This window comes from Dictyostelium discoideum (genome assembly GCF_000004695.1).
Source record: "Dictyostelium discoideum AX4 chromosome 4 chromosome, whole genome shotgun sequence".
In the NCBI taxonomy this organism is placed as follows: domain Eukaryota; phylum Evosea; class Eumycetozoa; order Dictyosteliales; family Dictyosteliaceae; genus Dictyostelium; species Dictyostelium discoideum.
Genome location: NC_007090.3, coordinates 4,501,183 through 4,518,051, shown reverse-complemented (window position 1 = coordinate 4,518,051; position 16,869 = coordinate 4,501,183). Strand labels below are relative to the sequence as shown.

At 19.5% G+C, this 16,869-nt stretch overlaps 8 protein-coding genes across 8 annotated transcripts; 6 read left to right on the top strand and 2 right to left on the bottom strand.

Moving 5' to 3' along the window:
- Nucleotides 1-1,281: 1,281 nt before the first annotated feature.
- DDB_G0286481 (CK2 family protein kinase) lies at nucleotides 1,282-3,307 on the top strand (the record flags this gene model as incomplete). The annotated part of the gene is made up of 3 exons (XM_632672.1): nucleotides 1,282-2,526; nucleotides 2,618-3,015; nucleotides 3,133-3,307. The coding sequence occupies 3 exons, from the start codon at nucleotides 1,282-1,284 to the stop codon at nucleotides 3,305-3,307; spliced, it is 1,818 nt and encodes a 605-aa protein (XP_637764.1).
- A 797-nt stretch (nucleotides 3,308-4,104) lies between these two features.
- Nucleotides 4,105-4,779, top strand: DDB_G0286443 (hypothetical protein; the record flags this gene model as incomplete). Its single annotated transcript, XM_632671.1, has 1 exon — nucleotides 4,105-4,779. The coding sequence occupies one exon, from the start codon at nucleotides 4,105-4,107 to the stop codon at nucleotides 4,777-4,779; it is 675 nt and encodes a 224-aa protein (XP_637763.1).
- A 387-nt stretch (nucleotides 4,780-5,166) lies between these two features.
- Nucleotides 5,167-6,915, top strand: DDB_G0286441 (hypothetical protein; the record flags this gene model as incomplete). Its single annotated transcript, XM_632670.1, has 1 exon — nucleotides 5,167-6,915. One exon carries the CDS (start codon nucleotides 5,167-5,169, stop codon nucleotides 6,913-6,915), a length of 1,749 nt encoding a protein of 582 aa, XP_637762.1.
- Nucleotides 6,916-7,975: 1,060 nt separating this feature from the next.
- Nucleotides 7,976-11,583, top strand: DDB_G0286479 (phosphatidylinositol 4-kinase; the record flags this gene model as incomplete). Its single annotated transcript, XM_632669.1, has 2 exons — nucleotides 7,976-8,589; nucleotides 8,694-11,583. 2 exons carry the CDS (start codon nucleotides 7,976-7,978, stop codon nucleotides 11,581-11,583), a joined length of 3,504 nt encoding a protein of 1,167 aa, XP_637761.1.
- Nucleotides 11,584-11,837: 254 nt separating this feature from the next.
- DDB_G0286477 (hypothetical protein) lies at nucleotides 11,838-12,083 on the bottom strand (the record flags this gene model as incomplete). Its single annotated transcript, XM_632668.1, has 2 exons — nucleotides 11,838-11,992; nucleotides 12,074-12,083. The coding sequence occupies 2 exons, from the start codon at nucleotides 12,081-12,083 to the stop codon at nucleotides 11,838-11,840; spliced, it is 165 nt and encodes a 54-aa protein (XP_637760.1).
- A 1,377-nt stretch (nucleotides 12,084-13,460) lies between these two features.
- DDB_G0286475 (hypothetical protein) lies at nucleotides 13,461-13,700 on the top strand (the record flags this gene model as incomplete). The annotated part of the gene is made up of 2 exons (XM_632667.1): nucleotides 13,461-13,470; nucleotides 13,555-13,700. The coding sequence occupies 2 exons, from the start codon at nucleotides 13,461-13,463 to the stop codon at nucleotides 13,698-13,700; spliced, it is 156 nt and encodes a 51-aa protein (XP_637759.1).
- A 652-nt stretch (nucleotides 13,701-14,352) lies between these two features.
- On the top strand, nucleotides 14,353-15,056 carry pfdn3 (prefoldin alpha-like domain containing protein; the record flags this gene model as incomplete). Its single annotated transcript, XM_632666.1, has 2 exons — nucleotides 14,353-14,625; nucleotides 14,742-15,056. 2 exons carry the CDS (start codon nucleotides 14,353-14,355, stop codon nucleotides 15,054-15,056), a joined length of 588 nt encoding a protein of 195 aa, XP_637758.1.
- Nucleotides 15,057-15,613: 557 nt separating this feature from the next.
- DDB_G0286439 (hypothetical protein) lies at nucleotides 15,614-15,900 on the bottom strand (the record flags this gene model as incomplete). The annotated part of the gene is made up of 2 exons (XM_632665.1): nucleotides 15,614-15,813; nucleotides 15,888-15,900. The coding sequence occupies 2 exons, from the start codon at nucleotides 15,898-15,900 to the stop codon at nucleotides 15,614-15,616; spliced, it is 213 nt and encodes a 70-aa protein (XP_637757.1).
- Between the last annotated feature and the right edge of the window lie 969 nt (nucleotides 15,901-16,869).

Sequence of the window (16,869 nt, the reverse complement as noted above, 5' to 3'; positions counted from 1 at the left end):
TTGGGTGGGGGAACTAATCAATAAAAAAAATAAAAACTAAAATAAAAATAATAAAAAAAATATAATAATAAAAACAATAAAAAAAAAAAAATAAAAAAAAATAAAAAAAAGTGATGATTTCTTTAAACTTTATTAATAGTTAAAAAAATTATTAAATATTTAAATAAACACAACATCTTTCCTATTAAAAAAAAAAAAATTTACAAATATCTTTTTTTTTTTTTTTTTTTTTTTTTTATCCATTACAATAAAAAAAAAAAAAAAATAAAAAAATTAATTAAAAAAAAATGGGGTCTAATGGGACATTTTGTCGTTATAAATATCTAAAAAGTTTTCAATTGTTGGCAAAACGAAATTTCTTTTTTTTTTTTTATTTTTTTATTTTTTTTATATTTTTTTTTTTTATTTTTATTTTTATTTTTTTTTTTTTATTTTTTTTTTCAAAAAATTAGTTGTTGAAAACACTCTTCAAAAACATTTAAAATACAAAAAATTTGATATAATTTATATCTCAATTATTATATTGTAAGTATAAAAGAATAAACTTTTTTTATATTTTTTTATATTTTTTATTTTAAATAATATTTGCTATAATAAATATGAAGTGTATATATAAATATATTTTGTATTTGATTTTTTTTTTTTTTTTTTTTAAAAAAAAAGGATCTTTTTTAAAAGAAAATAAAACACACAAACCATAAAAAAAAAAAAAAAAACTTAATATTAATAAAACACACAAACCATAAAAAAAAAAAAAAAAAAATTTAATATTAATACCAATATTTGTATTTTTAGATAACAGATATAATAACAGTTTTATAATAAATACCAAATAAAAATAAAATAAAAATAAAAAATTAAAATAAAATTAAAATAAAATTAAAATAAAAATAAAATAATAATAATAATAATTGTAATAATAATAATAATAATAATATTTAATTATAAATAAATAATAGAAATAGTAATAGTAATAATAGTATTTTATTATTTATCAACGAAATTTTTTTTTTTTATTAAAATTTCTCATAATAGTTTCAATTAAAAAGAATTAAAAAAAAAAAAAAAAAATTTTATTAGTAGTATACATTTAAACAACAACAACAACAACAAAAATAAAAATAATAATAATAATAATAATAATAATAATAATAATAATAATAATAATAATAATAATAATAATAATAATAATAATAATAATAATAATAATAATAATAATAATAATAATAATAATAATAAAAATAATAATAAAATTATAAAAAAGATTGTATAATTTAAATAATGGGGAAATATTACCAAATTTTCTTTTTACTTTATTTACTTTGTATTTTATATGTTATATCATGTGGGTATATAAATCCATACTCACCCTATTCAAGTCCATGTTTATTCGCACCAATAATTGGATATTTATATATGGGAGGATCACTATCCTCAAATTCTTCAAATAATAATAATAATAATAATAATAATAATAATAATAATAATAATAATAATAATAATAATAATAATAATAATAATAATAAAGATTCAAAATTAACTGAAAATTGTAATAATAATAGTAGCAATAATAATAGCGATAATAAAAGTAATATTAAAAATAAACAACATCATCACCATAGTAACTTTAGAAATCGAAGAGGTAAATCTAATAATAAAAATAGCAGTGATAATGATGATTGCACAAAATGTAATAAAAGACATCATACTCAATCCTCATCATATGATACATCAGAGTTACACCAATCAGTTAGTAGTGGATTAGGTGGTAGTATGGGAAGTGGTTCACAAGCTCTAACCGATATCGAAAAGGATATCAATGAATTTATGAATGCAAATCCTTCACATTCTTTAAATAAACAACAAATTCAACAACAACAACAATTACAACAACAACAACAGCAATTACTAAAACAACAACAACAACAACAACAACAACAACAACAACAACAACAACAACAACAACAACAACAACTTGAAAAACAAAGAAAAGAACAAGAAGAAACTGAAAAGAAAAAACAATTAGAATTACAACAACAACAACAGTTACAACAACAACAACAAAATGGTAATGGTTTAATTATTGAAGAAGATATGATGGAAGGTAGAATTTTAAGAAATATTTCAAAAGTTTATAGAGATGTTAATGAAAATCAACCAAAATCATATTACGATTATGAAGGTTATCGTATCAATTGGAAGAATGTAGATAGATATGAAGTGATTCAAAAGATTGGTCGTGGTAAATATAGTGAAGTTTTTAGTGGTATCGATATAGAGACCTCTGATGAAGTTGTAATCAAAGTTTTGAAACCAGTTCAAAAATTAAAGATTCAAAGAGAAATTAAAATATTGGAGAGTTTAAATGGTGGTCCAAACATTATACCACTATTGGATTCAGTTAAAGATCAATCTTCAAAAGTTTGTAGTCTAGTTTTCCCATTTGTAAATAAAACTGACATTAGAGAATTAGTTTATACATTGGATGATTATGATATTAGATATTATATTTTTGAATTATTAAAAGTAAGTATTATCATTAATTTTATTATTATTAAATAATTTATATTTATATTGGTGGTTATTAATTATTATTATTTTTATTTTTTATTATTAGGCAATTGATTACACACATTCAAAAGGTATAATACATAGAGATATAAAACCATTAAATATTGCAATTGATCATTCAAAGAGGAAATTATCATTAATTGATTGGGGATTAGCGGAATATTATCATCCAGGTAAGAATTATAATGTTAGAGTTGCCTCTAGACATTATAAACCACCCGAATTATTGGTGAATATGTTTGACTATGATTATAGTTTAGATATGTGGTCATTGGGTTGTTTATTCGCTGGTTTGATTTTAGATAGAGATCCTTTCTTTAATGGTGATAATAATAATGATCAATTATTAAAAATTGTTAAAGTTTTAGGTACTGATGATTTATTTAACTTTTTGGATAAATTTGGTTTATCTTTAACTGATGAACAATCCTCTTTAATTAAACCGTATGTATTTATTAAAATAATAATAATGATAATATTCAATTATCATTATCATTATTAACTTTTTCTTTTTTTCTTTTTTTTTTTTTTTATATTAAATATATATATATATATATATAGACGACAAAAAAGTAATTGGGAAAGATTTATACCATATGAAAATGATGATATTGCGCAACCTGATGCAATTGACTTTTTAGATAAATTATTACGTTATGATCCAACAGAAAGATTAACTGCAAAGGAGGCAATGAAGCATCCTTATTTCAAAGATTTCAATCAATCAATTTTATAAGAAAAGAGTTTTCCTCCCAACGATCCAATTGTTTTTTTTTTTTATTATTTTTTTTTTTTTATTTTATTTTTTTTTCCTTTTTCTTATATTTATTTTTTTAAAACACCACTTCCCAACAAAATAACCAGAAGTTCCAGGTTTTTTTTTTTTTAAAAAAAAAAAAAAAAAAAAAAAAAAAAAGGGTGTAAATAATAAAAGATTGTATTTGTGTAAACTCGCACTTACATTTGTTTTTTCAAAAAAAAAAAAAAAAAAAAAAAAAAAAAAAAAAAAAAACTCGCAAAAAAAAAAATTTTGATTTCATTGCTTTATCACTCAATCTTGTGTAAAAAAAAGAGGTGGAAAAGGGAAATAAAACCCTTTTTTTTTTTTCAGGTTTGTAACAAAAAAAAAAAAAAAAAAATTTAAAAAATCCCAAAAAAAAAAAAAAATACCCCAATCATTTTAAATTTGTTAAAATGCAATAGATTTAGCAGATCTTTAAGATTAATTCCTGGCGGTTAATAAAAAAAATACAATAAAATGAAGATTTTAAAAAAAATTACTTTTTAAAAACATTTTTTTTTTTTTTAATAATAATTTTATTAATATTATTATTATTTTTTTTTTTTTTCTTTTTTTTTCTTTTTTTAAATTTCAGACTCTTGGGTGTTGTGTGTTACCATAAAATAAAAATAAAAATAAAAAAATAAAAAAAATAAAAAAAAAAAAAAAAAAAAAAACAGTCTCCATAATAATATTTTGTTGTTCAAAAAAACAGTAAAAAAAAAAAAAAAAACAGTAAAAAAAAAAAAAAAATGGCGATTCAGGTTGCAATGATAATTTTTGATGGTTTCGAAGAGATTGAATGTGTAACAACTCTTGATCTTTTAAGAAGAGCTAATATTAGAGTTGACTTAATTTCAATTGATAATGATAAGAAATCAATTAAAGGTTCACATTATATTGAATTAGTAACAGAATATAAATTTCAAGATTTCATTGAAACACTCTCAAATTATAATGGAATAATTATTCCAGGTGGTCCTGGAATCGTTCAACAATTAACAAATCAAAAATTAATTGATGCCATTAAAAGATTTGGTTTATTATATTCAAATGAAATAAATAATAATAATAATAATAATAATAATAATAATAATAATAATAATAATAATAATAATAATAATAATAATATTGAAAATAATAATAACAGATTTTTAGCAGCAATTTGTGCAGCACCACAAATTTTTGGTAAATGTGGTTTATTAAAAGGTAGAAAAGTAACTCATTTTCCAGGTTGTAATCAATTTATGCAAGATTCAATTGAATTATTAGATCAGACAATAGTGGTTGATGGAAATATTATCACTGCTTCTTCAGCTGGTGTCACTATTCCATTTGCTCTAAAAATAGTCGAATTTTTAAAAGGTATTGACGCTTCAAATTTATTATATTCCCAAATTAATCCAATTCAAGTAAAATCTTCTTAAAGTATCATTTTGGGACAAAAAAAAAATAAAAAAAAAATAAAAATAGAAAAAAACAAAAATGTAAAAATTATAAATAAAAAATAAAAATAAAAAAATAAAAATAACTATATAAGATTTGATTGCAAATATCGATCCCATTTAGGAAATCGAACTTTAATTTAATTTTATTAATTTTTAATTTTAATTTTTTTTTTTTTTATTTTTTTTTTTTTTTTTTTTGCGCCCAAAAATTAATTTTTTTTTTTTTTTATTTTGCAAATACTCATACACTTTCATTTATTTTTTTTTTTATATTTTTTCAATTATTTCTTTTTATTTTTTTTTTTTTTCTTTTTTTTTTTTTATCACTTTATTTATTTATAAAAAAAAAAAAAAAAAGAAAAAAAAATGACATCATCATTTTTAGGTGAAATTATAATTTTACCAAATAAAGAAAGTGATGGGAATGATGGAATTGGGTCAGTTGATATTACAAAAAACACATTCTTTTTAGGATCATCCAGCGAGTCTTGTTTAATTGTCATTGTAAATAAAACAAATCCAATCATTGATGATGGTGCTGATGAAATAAATAATAATAATAATAATAATAATAATAATAATAATAATAATAATAATAATAATAATAATAATAATAATAATAATAATAATAATAATAATAATAGTAATAATAACTATAATAATGAAACAACAACAACACAAGATTTTTCAAATATTGATAGCGATCATGACTCATATTTTAAAAGAGGATCATCATCACGTTCTCATAGTTTACAATTAGCAATTATAAAATCAAAAGATGACGATGAAGAAGATGATGACGAAGGTGATATTAATGACTGTATTGATACAAACCCTCAACCAATTAAAAATGATACGGCACAACATACAAAGGAAGATAGCATAGAGGAAAACAAAGAACAAATTAAAGAAACTAATCAAATTGATAAAGAAGAAATAAAAGAGAATAAAGGAGAAGAAGAAATTAAAGAAAATATTCAAATATCATCACCATCAAAACCAATACCAATGATTATTACTGCAGAAAATTCATCATCAGCAACAACTACAACTACAACTACAACAACAACAACATCAACATTAAATCAAGATTTAAATTATGATAATGGTGAAATTTATAAAAAGCATATAAAAATTAAGGTTTACACAATAAAAGGTAAAGTTGAAAAATGTTATTTGGTAGATAATGTTGGTAATGGTAGTGTCCAATTGGGTGGTATTAAAAATTACTTTAAACAGTTGGAAATTGAACTAAAACCTTCAACCGTTTTCTCAATTGGTGAGCATCGTTTCATGTTTTCAAATGTTCCAACCAATTTAAATAGAGCTTTCATTCATCCTTTTATCACTATTAATAAGAATATTTGTCCTTTAACTCCAAAGAAGATAACTCCAAATTTAATTAATACTAGTGGTAGTGATAGTGGTAGTGGTAGTGGTAGTACTCTATCATCACCAACAACTTCAACAACACCACCAAAAAACAAAATAAATACAACACCAAACAACAACAACAAATCCAAATCAAAAATACCAATGTCACCAATTACTGAAATTCCAACAAAATCACCAATTAAAAATAAAGTATCAAAAAAATTATCATTTTCATCACCATCACCACCATCACCACCATCATCATTTTCATCACCATCACCACCATCATCATCATCCTCCTCAAACAAACAACAATCTAAAAAATTAAACATTGTAAAAGACTCAATGAAGGAGGCAACAAATGAAGAATCAAATGATAGAATTGAAGAGATTGAACATGTAGAAAAGGTTGAACACATTGAAGAGGAGGAAATAGTAGAAGAAAGACCAAAGAAAATGGCAAAAAGAAGAAAATCATTGGATCCAACACCTTCAAGTGATCATAATGAGAGACAAAATAAAATTTTAAAAAGAAAATCTATGGATTCAAATTCGGTATTAATAGATAATAGTAAAAAAACAACCATTAAAAAAACAACCACAACAACTACAACCACTTATCCTACTCTTACTCAAAAAAGAGTTACAAGAGGTAATAGTCTTATTAATTTCAAACCTGGAAGGAGTGAAAGTTCATTTTATAGTGACTTGGCAAAACAACCTTTTAAAGATAATCACTAAAAACAACAACAACAACAACAAAACAAAAACTCAACAACTACACAAATACAATTATATATAATAATAATAGTTGTACAATTTTGTGTTACTGTTGCATTTTAAAAAAATAAAATAAAAATAAAAATAAAAATGATGTCATTTTCCCAGGGATTAACCACAAATTTTCAAAAGTTTTTTTTTTTTTTTTTTTTAATTTTAATTTTTCTTTTTCTTTTGTCTTTTTTTTTTTTTTTTTTTTTTTTTTTTTTTTTTTTTTTTTTTTTTTTTCACACCCAAATAAAACTTTGATCAGTTTGTATATTTTTTTTATTCTATTTTTAAAAAATATAAATTAAAATTAAAATTAAAAATAAATAAAAAAAATAAAAAAAAATTATTTTAAATTAAAAAATAAAAAAAAAAAAAAAAATGCTTTTTTGGAGTTTCACACTTTTTTTTTGTTTTGTTTTTCTAAAATATCGCCTTATTTTTTTTTTGTTTTTTTATTTTTTATTTTATTTTTTTTTTTTTTTTTTTTTTGTTTTTTTTCCAAATTTTCAAGTGTTGCACCTTTTTTTTTTTTTGTCGGTTGTGGTGTGGAATAATAAGCAATAATTAATTAGCATTATAAATTGTTAATAATAAAATAACGAAATCGAAATAAAAATAATAAAAAAAATAAAAAAAATAAAATAAAATAAAATAAAATAAATATTTACTAATAAAAAAATAAAAAATAAAAAATAAAAAAAACTACACACACATGATAATATTATTTTTACACAAAATTCATATCTTCATATTCAAATATTTATTATTGTAGACTTTAGTAAATAACAAAAACAATAGGCGCGCAAAACTCATTAAAAAAGAATAATAAAATTAAATAAAATAATAATAATTATTACTCACACACACAATTGTATATGGTTTTAATTAGTAACAATAAATTGTACCATAAAAATAAAATAATAATAATAATAAATAACAATAAAATTTAAGAGTTGTGTGAATAACTAATTTAATAAATTTTTTAAAAAAAAAAAAAAAAAAAAAGAAAAAAGAGAAATAGAAATAAAAAATGACTACCATTGATAATATCATCGAACAACCAATTACATATAAACCAAATAAAAGATGGGATAGTGATGAGGTCATTATAAAAAAGAATCAAATACCCCATAATGGTGCTGATAAAGCTGATGAAAATGAGAATAATGAAAACATTACCAACAACAACAACAACAACAACACCACCACTACTACTACTGCCACTACTAACAATGAAGAAAATGAAGAAAATGAAGAGGGAACAGTTATAGTTAGCAAATTATCAAAAAAACAAAATAATAATATTAATAACAATAACAACAATAATATTAATAATAATAATAATAATAATAATAATAATAATAATAATAATAATAATAATATTAATAATAATAATAATAGTAATTGCAATAATAGTAACAATAATAGTACATTTGTTACATTTACAACAGGATCAAGTAGTTGTGGAGGGAGTAGTAATTATAGTAAAACATTTAGTAACCAATTTAAAGAGTCATCGTCAATCGATCTTTGTATGATGTGGTTACAAAAAAGTATTGAAAAAAATACATTACAAGAACATATTTGTGAAAGAATCTTAAAATTACCTGATAAAGATTTTCAATTTTATTTACCTCAGATTGTGTAAGTTTTTAATTTTTTAAAATTAATTAATTTTTAAAAGTTTCTATTAAAATATATTAATATATTTTATTTATTTATTTATTTATTTATTTATTTATAAAAAGACATGTATGTGTTGTATATAATCATGAACCAATAGTATTGATGTTATTGGAGAAATGTAGAGCATCATTTATTATAGCGGCACAATCATTTTTTTTAATAGAATCAATTGTAAAGGATAATCATCCAAAAACATATAATAATGCGAAATATTTATGGAAAAGGTGTGAACTAGCATCAATTGGTCAAGATTCTTTATATGATAATAGTAATGGGAGTAATAATAATAATAATAATAATAACAATAATAATAATAATGATATATCATCTGCAAATGATTTAAATAATAAAAGGTATACAACTACGACATTACCATCATTTGATTTAAGAAGAAAGGAAAAAGATCCTGATCAATTATCTGATAGTTCAACATTAATCATTGATGATTGGATTGAACAACAACAACCAAAACAAAGACAACAACAACTAGAAGAATCTTTATTAGATGATGTAGTTGAAGACTTTGTAAAGATTTCAATACCTGAATATAACGGTTTTCAACAACAACATCAACAACAACCACTGCAACAGGAACAACAAGAACAAGCATCACCAACATTATCACCATCAATTAGTAATAATAATTTTAGTTATAGTACATTTATTAATAATCCACCAAAGAATCAAACTGATAAACCAATTTTAGCATCAACATCTACAAATTCATATACTTTCTTTTTCGATTTATTACAAGTTGAAATTGAGGATTCACAACAAACACCTGTAATTACAGGTGCATCAAACGATGAAACAGAGATTCAACCACCAAAAATACCATCTTCATTATTTGGTGGTCCATCATCACCAGTTTCACCTTCATCACCATCATCATTATCACCTTCAACTTCAACTTCTTCTTCTACTTCTTCATATAAACAAACTAACAATAATAATAATAATAATAATAATAATAATAATAATAATAATAATAATAATAATAATAATAATAATAATAATAATAATAATAATAATAATAATAATAATAACTATAATAATAATAATAATAATAATAATAATAATAATAATAATAATAGTAATAATAATAATAATAATAATAAATTAAATGAAGAAGTAACAACAACAACTACAACAACAACGACAACTACAACAACAACTACAACAACAACTACAACAACAACAACAATATTAAATAATAGTATTATTTTACCAAGTAAAAAGAGATTTAATTATAGACAATTTTATTCAGAGATTCATTTTATAAATATATTATCAAGAATTGGTGGATTTTTATTAACCATTCCAATGGTAACTGATAGATCGAAACAAAGGGATATGAGAAATGTAACATTAAGAGTTATATTGAAACAATTGAATGATCAAATGTTTTCTGATGATAATAAAATATTCTTACCAGTTTATCCACCATTTTTAGTATTATCAATTGTATCAGAGGAGGCAGTTTGTTTAAATTCAAGAGATAGAATTCCATTTTTAATTGTATTGGAAGTTAAAAAAAGTAGAGATTCATTACTTTATCAAGATCCAAATTATCAAAAAGATACTGATGAAAAATTATTTGAAGAGGAAGAAGAAGAAGAATGTGAAGATGATGATGATGATGATGATTATGATCAAGATGATGAGTCATCATCATCACATCATCATCAAGAGATTGAAGTTGAAATTGAAGAGGAACTACCATTATCACCCGAATTACAACAAGAATTACAACAACCACAACAAATTCAAGAAGATAAATTAATTATTTTAAATAATAATAATAATAATAATAATAATAATAATAATAATAATAATAATAAAGATGAAAGTTGTAATTTTAAAAAAATAATTGAACAAGAACAAGAAGAAGAAGAAGACAAATTAATTAATTCATCAAATTTAAATTTATTTTCATCATCATTATCATCAGGAGGTTCATCAAATAATATTATAACAAAGAAAACTAAAAGATTTATAAAGAATGTTATTACAATAACAAAGAATACATCAAAGAGAAAGAGGAAACCAAGAGATTTGTCAAGTCCAATTTATACTATATTTGGAGAGTTATGGAAACAAAAAGAGAATAGAATTTATAAGACATCGATGATGTCACATCATGATGGTTGGGGTTTAATTTCTTTCATTGTAAAGAGTGGTGATGATTTAAGACAGGAACAATTTGCAATGCAATTGATTACTCAATTTCATAGGATTTTCAAACAGTGTAGACTTCCACTTTGGTTGAGACCTTATTTGGTGATTGCAACAGGTCATGACTCTGGTTTAATTGAAACCGTTCCCGATACAATCTCATTGGATAATCTAAAGAAAAAAGATACAGCGTTCACAACTTTATTGGATTATTATATTCGTTGTTATGGTGATGTTAATTCAAAATCATTTGCAAAGGCTCAAGCATGTTTCATAGAATCGTTGGCTGGTTATTCATTGGTTTGTTACTTTCTTCAAATTAAGGATAGACATAATGGCAACATTCTAATTGACACACGTGGTCATTTAATTCATATAGATTACGGTTTCATTTTTTCAACAAGTCCAGGTTCAATGAATTTTGAAAAGGCTCCATTCAAATTAACTAAAGAATTTATCGATTTAATGGGTGGTGTAGAGAGTGATCGTTTCGAATACTTTACAAAACTATTGGTTGCTGGTTTCGTGGAAATTAAAAAACATTATGAGGAGTTTAAAATGATGATTGAATTATTATTACCTCATACAAATCTTTCTTTTATTGTAAAAGCTGGTGAATCCTCATTAGACTCTTTCAAAGATAGATTCAAATCAAATCTAACAACTGTTGAACAATGTGAACAATTCGTTTTGGCTTTAATTAATCAATCTTTAAATAATTGGACAACTGCTTCTTATGACTCTTATCAATATTATACAAATGGTATTAATATTTAAATATTTTTAATATTCATTTAAAATAATAAATAATTTTATAAAATTTTATTTTAAAACCTTTTTTTTTAAAAAATTAAATAATAATAAATTTTTTTATTTTTTTATTTTTTTTATTTTAATAAATAATAATAATAATGATAATAATAATAAATAGTAATAATAATAATAATAATAATAATAATAATAATAATAATAATAATAATAATAATAATAAATCGATTTAAAAAATGATGATATTGTTTTTTTTTTTTTTCCTAACAATTATATAATGGTCTTGTGAATATGCAAACATATTTTGGACTTGTATTTGAGTTTTTATTTAAATCATACGAAATAATTTTTAATTTATCATCTTTTGAAATATTTGAATTATTTGAAGATGAAATTAAATTTAAAGAAATGATTGATTCTAATTTGAAAAAATAATGTTAGAGTTTATTTAATTTTTATTTTTTTTTTTTTTTTAATTGAATTAATTTTAAAAACTTACTAATTAACATTTTGAAGATTTATATTTATTTATTTAAGGTTATATTTAATTTAATGGTTAATAATGATTGATTTTTTTATTTTTTTTTTTTTTTTATTTTTAATTTATAGTTTTTTTTTTTTTATTTTTTTAAATTTTAATATAAGTTCAATCATTTAAAAACTGTTTCGGAAATCAATTGATAGCGGATGATTTAATGAGGGATAAAACAAAAATAATTTAATTATGTGGAGTTAAAATACAAATTTTAATAATTAATTTTTTATAAATACTAAACAAGTAAATTTATATGGATACCACATACAAACAAGTAGAGTTTTTTTTTATTTTTTATTTTTACATTTACCCACGCACACACAAGCATGATTTTTATTACTATTTTTTTTTTCGATTTTTAAAATTAGGAATCAAATTTTAAATCTAGATTTAAATTTTATGAGTTTATTTTTTAATTAACTTGTTGTAGAACTTATTGATAATTTGAATAAATTAATTGAACTTCAAGAAAAGAATTTAATAAATTTTAAAAAACAAAAAAAAAAAAAAAAAAAAAATAATAAATTTTTTAAATAATAATAATAATAATTAAGTAAAATTATTTTTTGATAAAAATGTATAAATCTTGATATTAAATAATTAATTGTTTCCTTTTTATTTTCTTCTTTGAATTATTATTTGTTTTTAAAGAAAAAAACCAATTAATTAAAAAATCTTTTAAATGATTAAAATTAATTAAATTTAATAATTGTTGATGTCAACAATTTTATTAAGATATTTTTAAAATCAAAATGAAATATATTTGATTAAGAAATTGTTCATAGAGTTTGAATATTTTTTTTAAAAAAAAAACAAAATAAAAAACCCTAATATGGTTATTGATTTAAAAAAAAAAAAAACAAATATTCTAAGAAATAGATTGTCCAAGGTAATGATTCAGTTGGTAACAGAAAAACAATGGGTTACTTGTTAAAAAATATATTCTAAAATCAATTATTTTTTGACTATTCTTAAAATAGTTAATGTGTATTCTTGTATTTACTTGTTGTATAATTTGAGAAACTTTAAATTATTTTGGTATTTAAAAATAAATTTTTTTAAAAAAAAAAATTATACAAGGGGGTAATACAAACAAATTAAGAAAAAATACATTTTTTTTTTAATATGTAAAAAAATTATGAGAGATATTAATTTTTTAACTTTCCTAAAAAAAAAAAAAAAATATAAATAGAATCGATTTTTTTTTTTAAAAAAATAATAATCAACAACAATAATCTCAAAATTAAAATATTAAAACTAATTATTATTTAAAACTATTTATTTTTTATTTATACAATTATTTATTTATTAGATATTAATTATTTATTTCTTTAAAAAAAAAAAAAAAAAAATGTTATTCAGTAAGTATTTAAAATTTTTTTTTTTTTTTTTTAATTATAATTTAAATAATCTAATTTGATTCTAATTTTTTATAATTACAATAGAATCAATTATCTCATTAACAAACAAAACCTCATCAAACAAAATCTCAATAAACGGAAATGAAACATCTACTTTAACATCAAAGAATCAAACATGTGATAAAAACTATTTCAAAGGTTTCTTTACACGTCCATCTTATGAAATTTAAATATTTATAATATTTTGAAACCATTTAATTAAAAAATCATCGATAAATTAATTAATTTAATTTTAAAAAAAAAAAAAAAAAAAAAAACCAATAAAAATCTTATTTATTAGTAAAAACTTTAATTTAGTGATATTATCTTTTTTATTAAAAATTTTAATTAAATATTTAGTGATTTGGCGTATGATAGTATTTACTAATTTAATTGCCCGCAAAATTACTACCACAAGGTTGTTTTTTTAAAAAAAAAAAAAGAAACAAAATAAACATTTACCTAATATTTTAATTTATTTTTTATCAATGATTAAGTTTTATTTTTAATATGAATTTAGTATATAAAAAAAGAATAACTCAAAATACACAAACCATAAAAAAATATAAAAAAAATAATTAAATTTTAAAAATAAAATTTTTGATTAAATAAATAAAATAAAAAAAAAAAAAAAAAAAACCAATATTGTTAAAAATATTTTTTTTTTTTTTCAAATTTTTTAAAAAAAAAAAAAAAAAATCAAAAAAAAAACAATTTTTTCATTTTCGCTTTTCTCTCACTCTCTCTTGTCTAAATTTGTACATATATTAATTTTAAATTTGTTAGACAGAATTTACAGGTTGGAAAAAAAAAAAAAAAAAAGAAGAAAGATATAAGAAAAAGATGGCCACAATTACAAATGCAGACCCATATAAAATATTATTTGAACAAGATATAAAAACAGCAACCAATATTCCAATGGTTACATTCATTTCAAATGTTGAAGAATTTGTTAAAGATAAAGATGTTGAAAATGTTTTCAAACAATTACAAGAAGCATATCAAAAATATAAATTTTTTGAATCAAAACTTTCAAATAATATTTCAATGTTAACTCAAAGATCAAAACAATTACAAGAATCTTTAGATATTGTCGATCATGTTGAAAATAAATCTGTATAGTATCCAAATTATTCAATCCAATTCAAATTCAATTACAACCACCACCACCACCACCACCACTATCATCATTATAAATCATACTAACATTTTAATATGTAAATAATTTTTAGAATGAATCATTTTCAGTACAATATGAACTTTCAGAAGGTGTTTACTCTTCAGCACAAGTAAATGAACCAAAATCAATTTATTTATGGTTAGGTGCAAATGTAATGTTGGAATATTCATTTGAAGAAGCAAGAGAGGTATTAAGAAAGAATAAAGATACAGTCGATCGTCAACTTAGTGAGAGCATTCAAGATTTAGGTTTTGTAAAGGATCAAATCACTACAACTGATGTTAACGTTTCACGTGTTTACAATTATGATATCATTCAAAAAAGAAAATTAAAACTATCAGGTAAAACTGAAGAAGAGGAAAAATAAAAAAAAAAAAAATAAAAAAAGTAAAAATAAAAATATAATTAACTTTAAAAAAAAAAAATAAAAAAATAAACAAACAAAATTTGGTAATTTTAAGGTTTTTATTTAAATAAAGTATTATATGTTGTAAATAAGGGGTTTCGTTTTTTATTTAAAAAGAACGAATGTTGATTTTTATATTTATATTTATATTTTTGGTTTTTTTTTTTTTTTGGAAAAAAAAAAAAAAGAATTAAGATTTAGATTTTAAAAAAAGGAGAAAAGAGTATTGTGTTGGATGTTATTGATTGTTTTTTTTTTTTTTTTTTTTTTTTTTTTTTTTTTTTTGGTTGTATCGGTCAAACCAAAAAAATTAACTTTGTCATTTCTATTGTTTATTTTTAATATTTATTTCATTGTTATTTGTTGGTATTATTGTGATAAGTTCAATCTTTTTGAGTGAAGGAAAACAAAATTGGAGGAGGCTATTTACAATAAAAAAAAGATTGAATTATCTAATGTATTTTGCTATTTTTTTTTTCTTTTCTTTTTTTTTTTTTCTTTTTTTTTTTTTTGATTGTCTAACAAAATCTTTTAAAAATTGGCATTTTCCTCTCAATTTCATTATGAGGAATTATAGCGGTACATATTGATTTTTCATATATATTTATGAATGGTAGTTGCTGTATTATTTTATTACTATTATTATTAATGTTGTTACTATTGTTACTATTTATTTTATTAATATCCATCGATGCGTTTGAAATTTTAGTTATTGATTCTAGAAAATTAATTAAAGAAGAAAAATTTAGTAAATAGCTAATTTTAAAGAAGAAAAATTAATTGTATAATTACCTAAAATTGTCATTTTATAATAAATATTAATTTAGTAATTGTATTTTTTTTATAATTATAATTTTTTAAATTATAATTTTATTTTTCTTTCTCTTTATTAAGAAGAAAAAAGAAAAGTAAATTTACTATTGAATTATTTAATAATATTTAATTTTTTTTTTTTAAAAAAAAAAAAATTAATTCATAAAGGTAAAAAATATATATATATATAGAAAAAAATTATATATATATAAATGAGTGAATTATTATTATTATTATTATTATTATAATTATTATTATTATTATTATTATTATTATTATTATTATTATTATTATTATTATTATTATTATTATTATTATTATTATTATTATTATTATTATTATTTTTATTTTGTTTTTTATTATTACTATTATTATTTTATTATTATTATTATTATTTTATTATTATTATTATTTTTATTATTATTATTATTATTATTATTATTATTATTAATTTTATTATTATTTTTATTATTATTATTTTATTGAATTATTATTATTATAATTATTATTATTATTATTTTTTTAAGCAACGAAAAAAATAAAAAAAAAATAAACAAATAAAAAAATGTTTTTGATTAATATTTATATTTTTAATATTTTGAATAGTTTTTATTTTTTTATTATTTTTTATTATTTTTTTTTGATTAAAATAATTATTAGTAGTATTATTATTTATTATAAATTAATAAATACTTTAAAAAATGTATAATTAAATTATAGGATCAGTAACTAAAAAAAAAAAAAAAAAAAAAAAAAAAAAAAAACCAATTTTTTAATTTTAATTAACAAATTATTTCTTTTTAAAAAATAGTTAAAAATAAAAATTGAAAATATATTAAATTATTATAAAAATTTAAATGTGAATTTAAGTGATTTGATTTGATTTGATGATGCTGATGATGAAAAAAACTTATTAATAATATTCTGAATAGCTACCATAATTATTTTTTATTTTATAAAA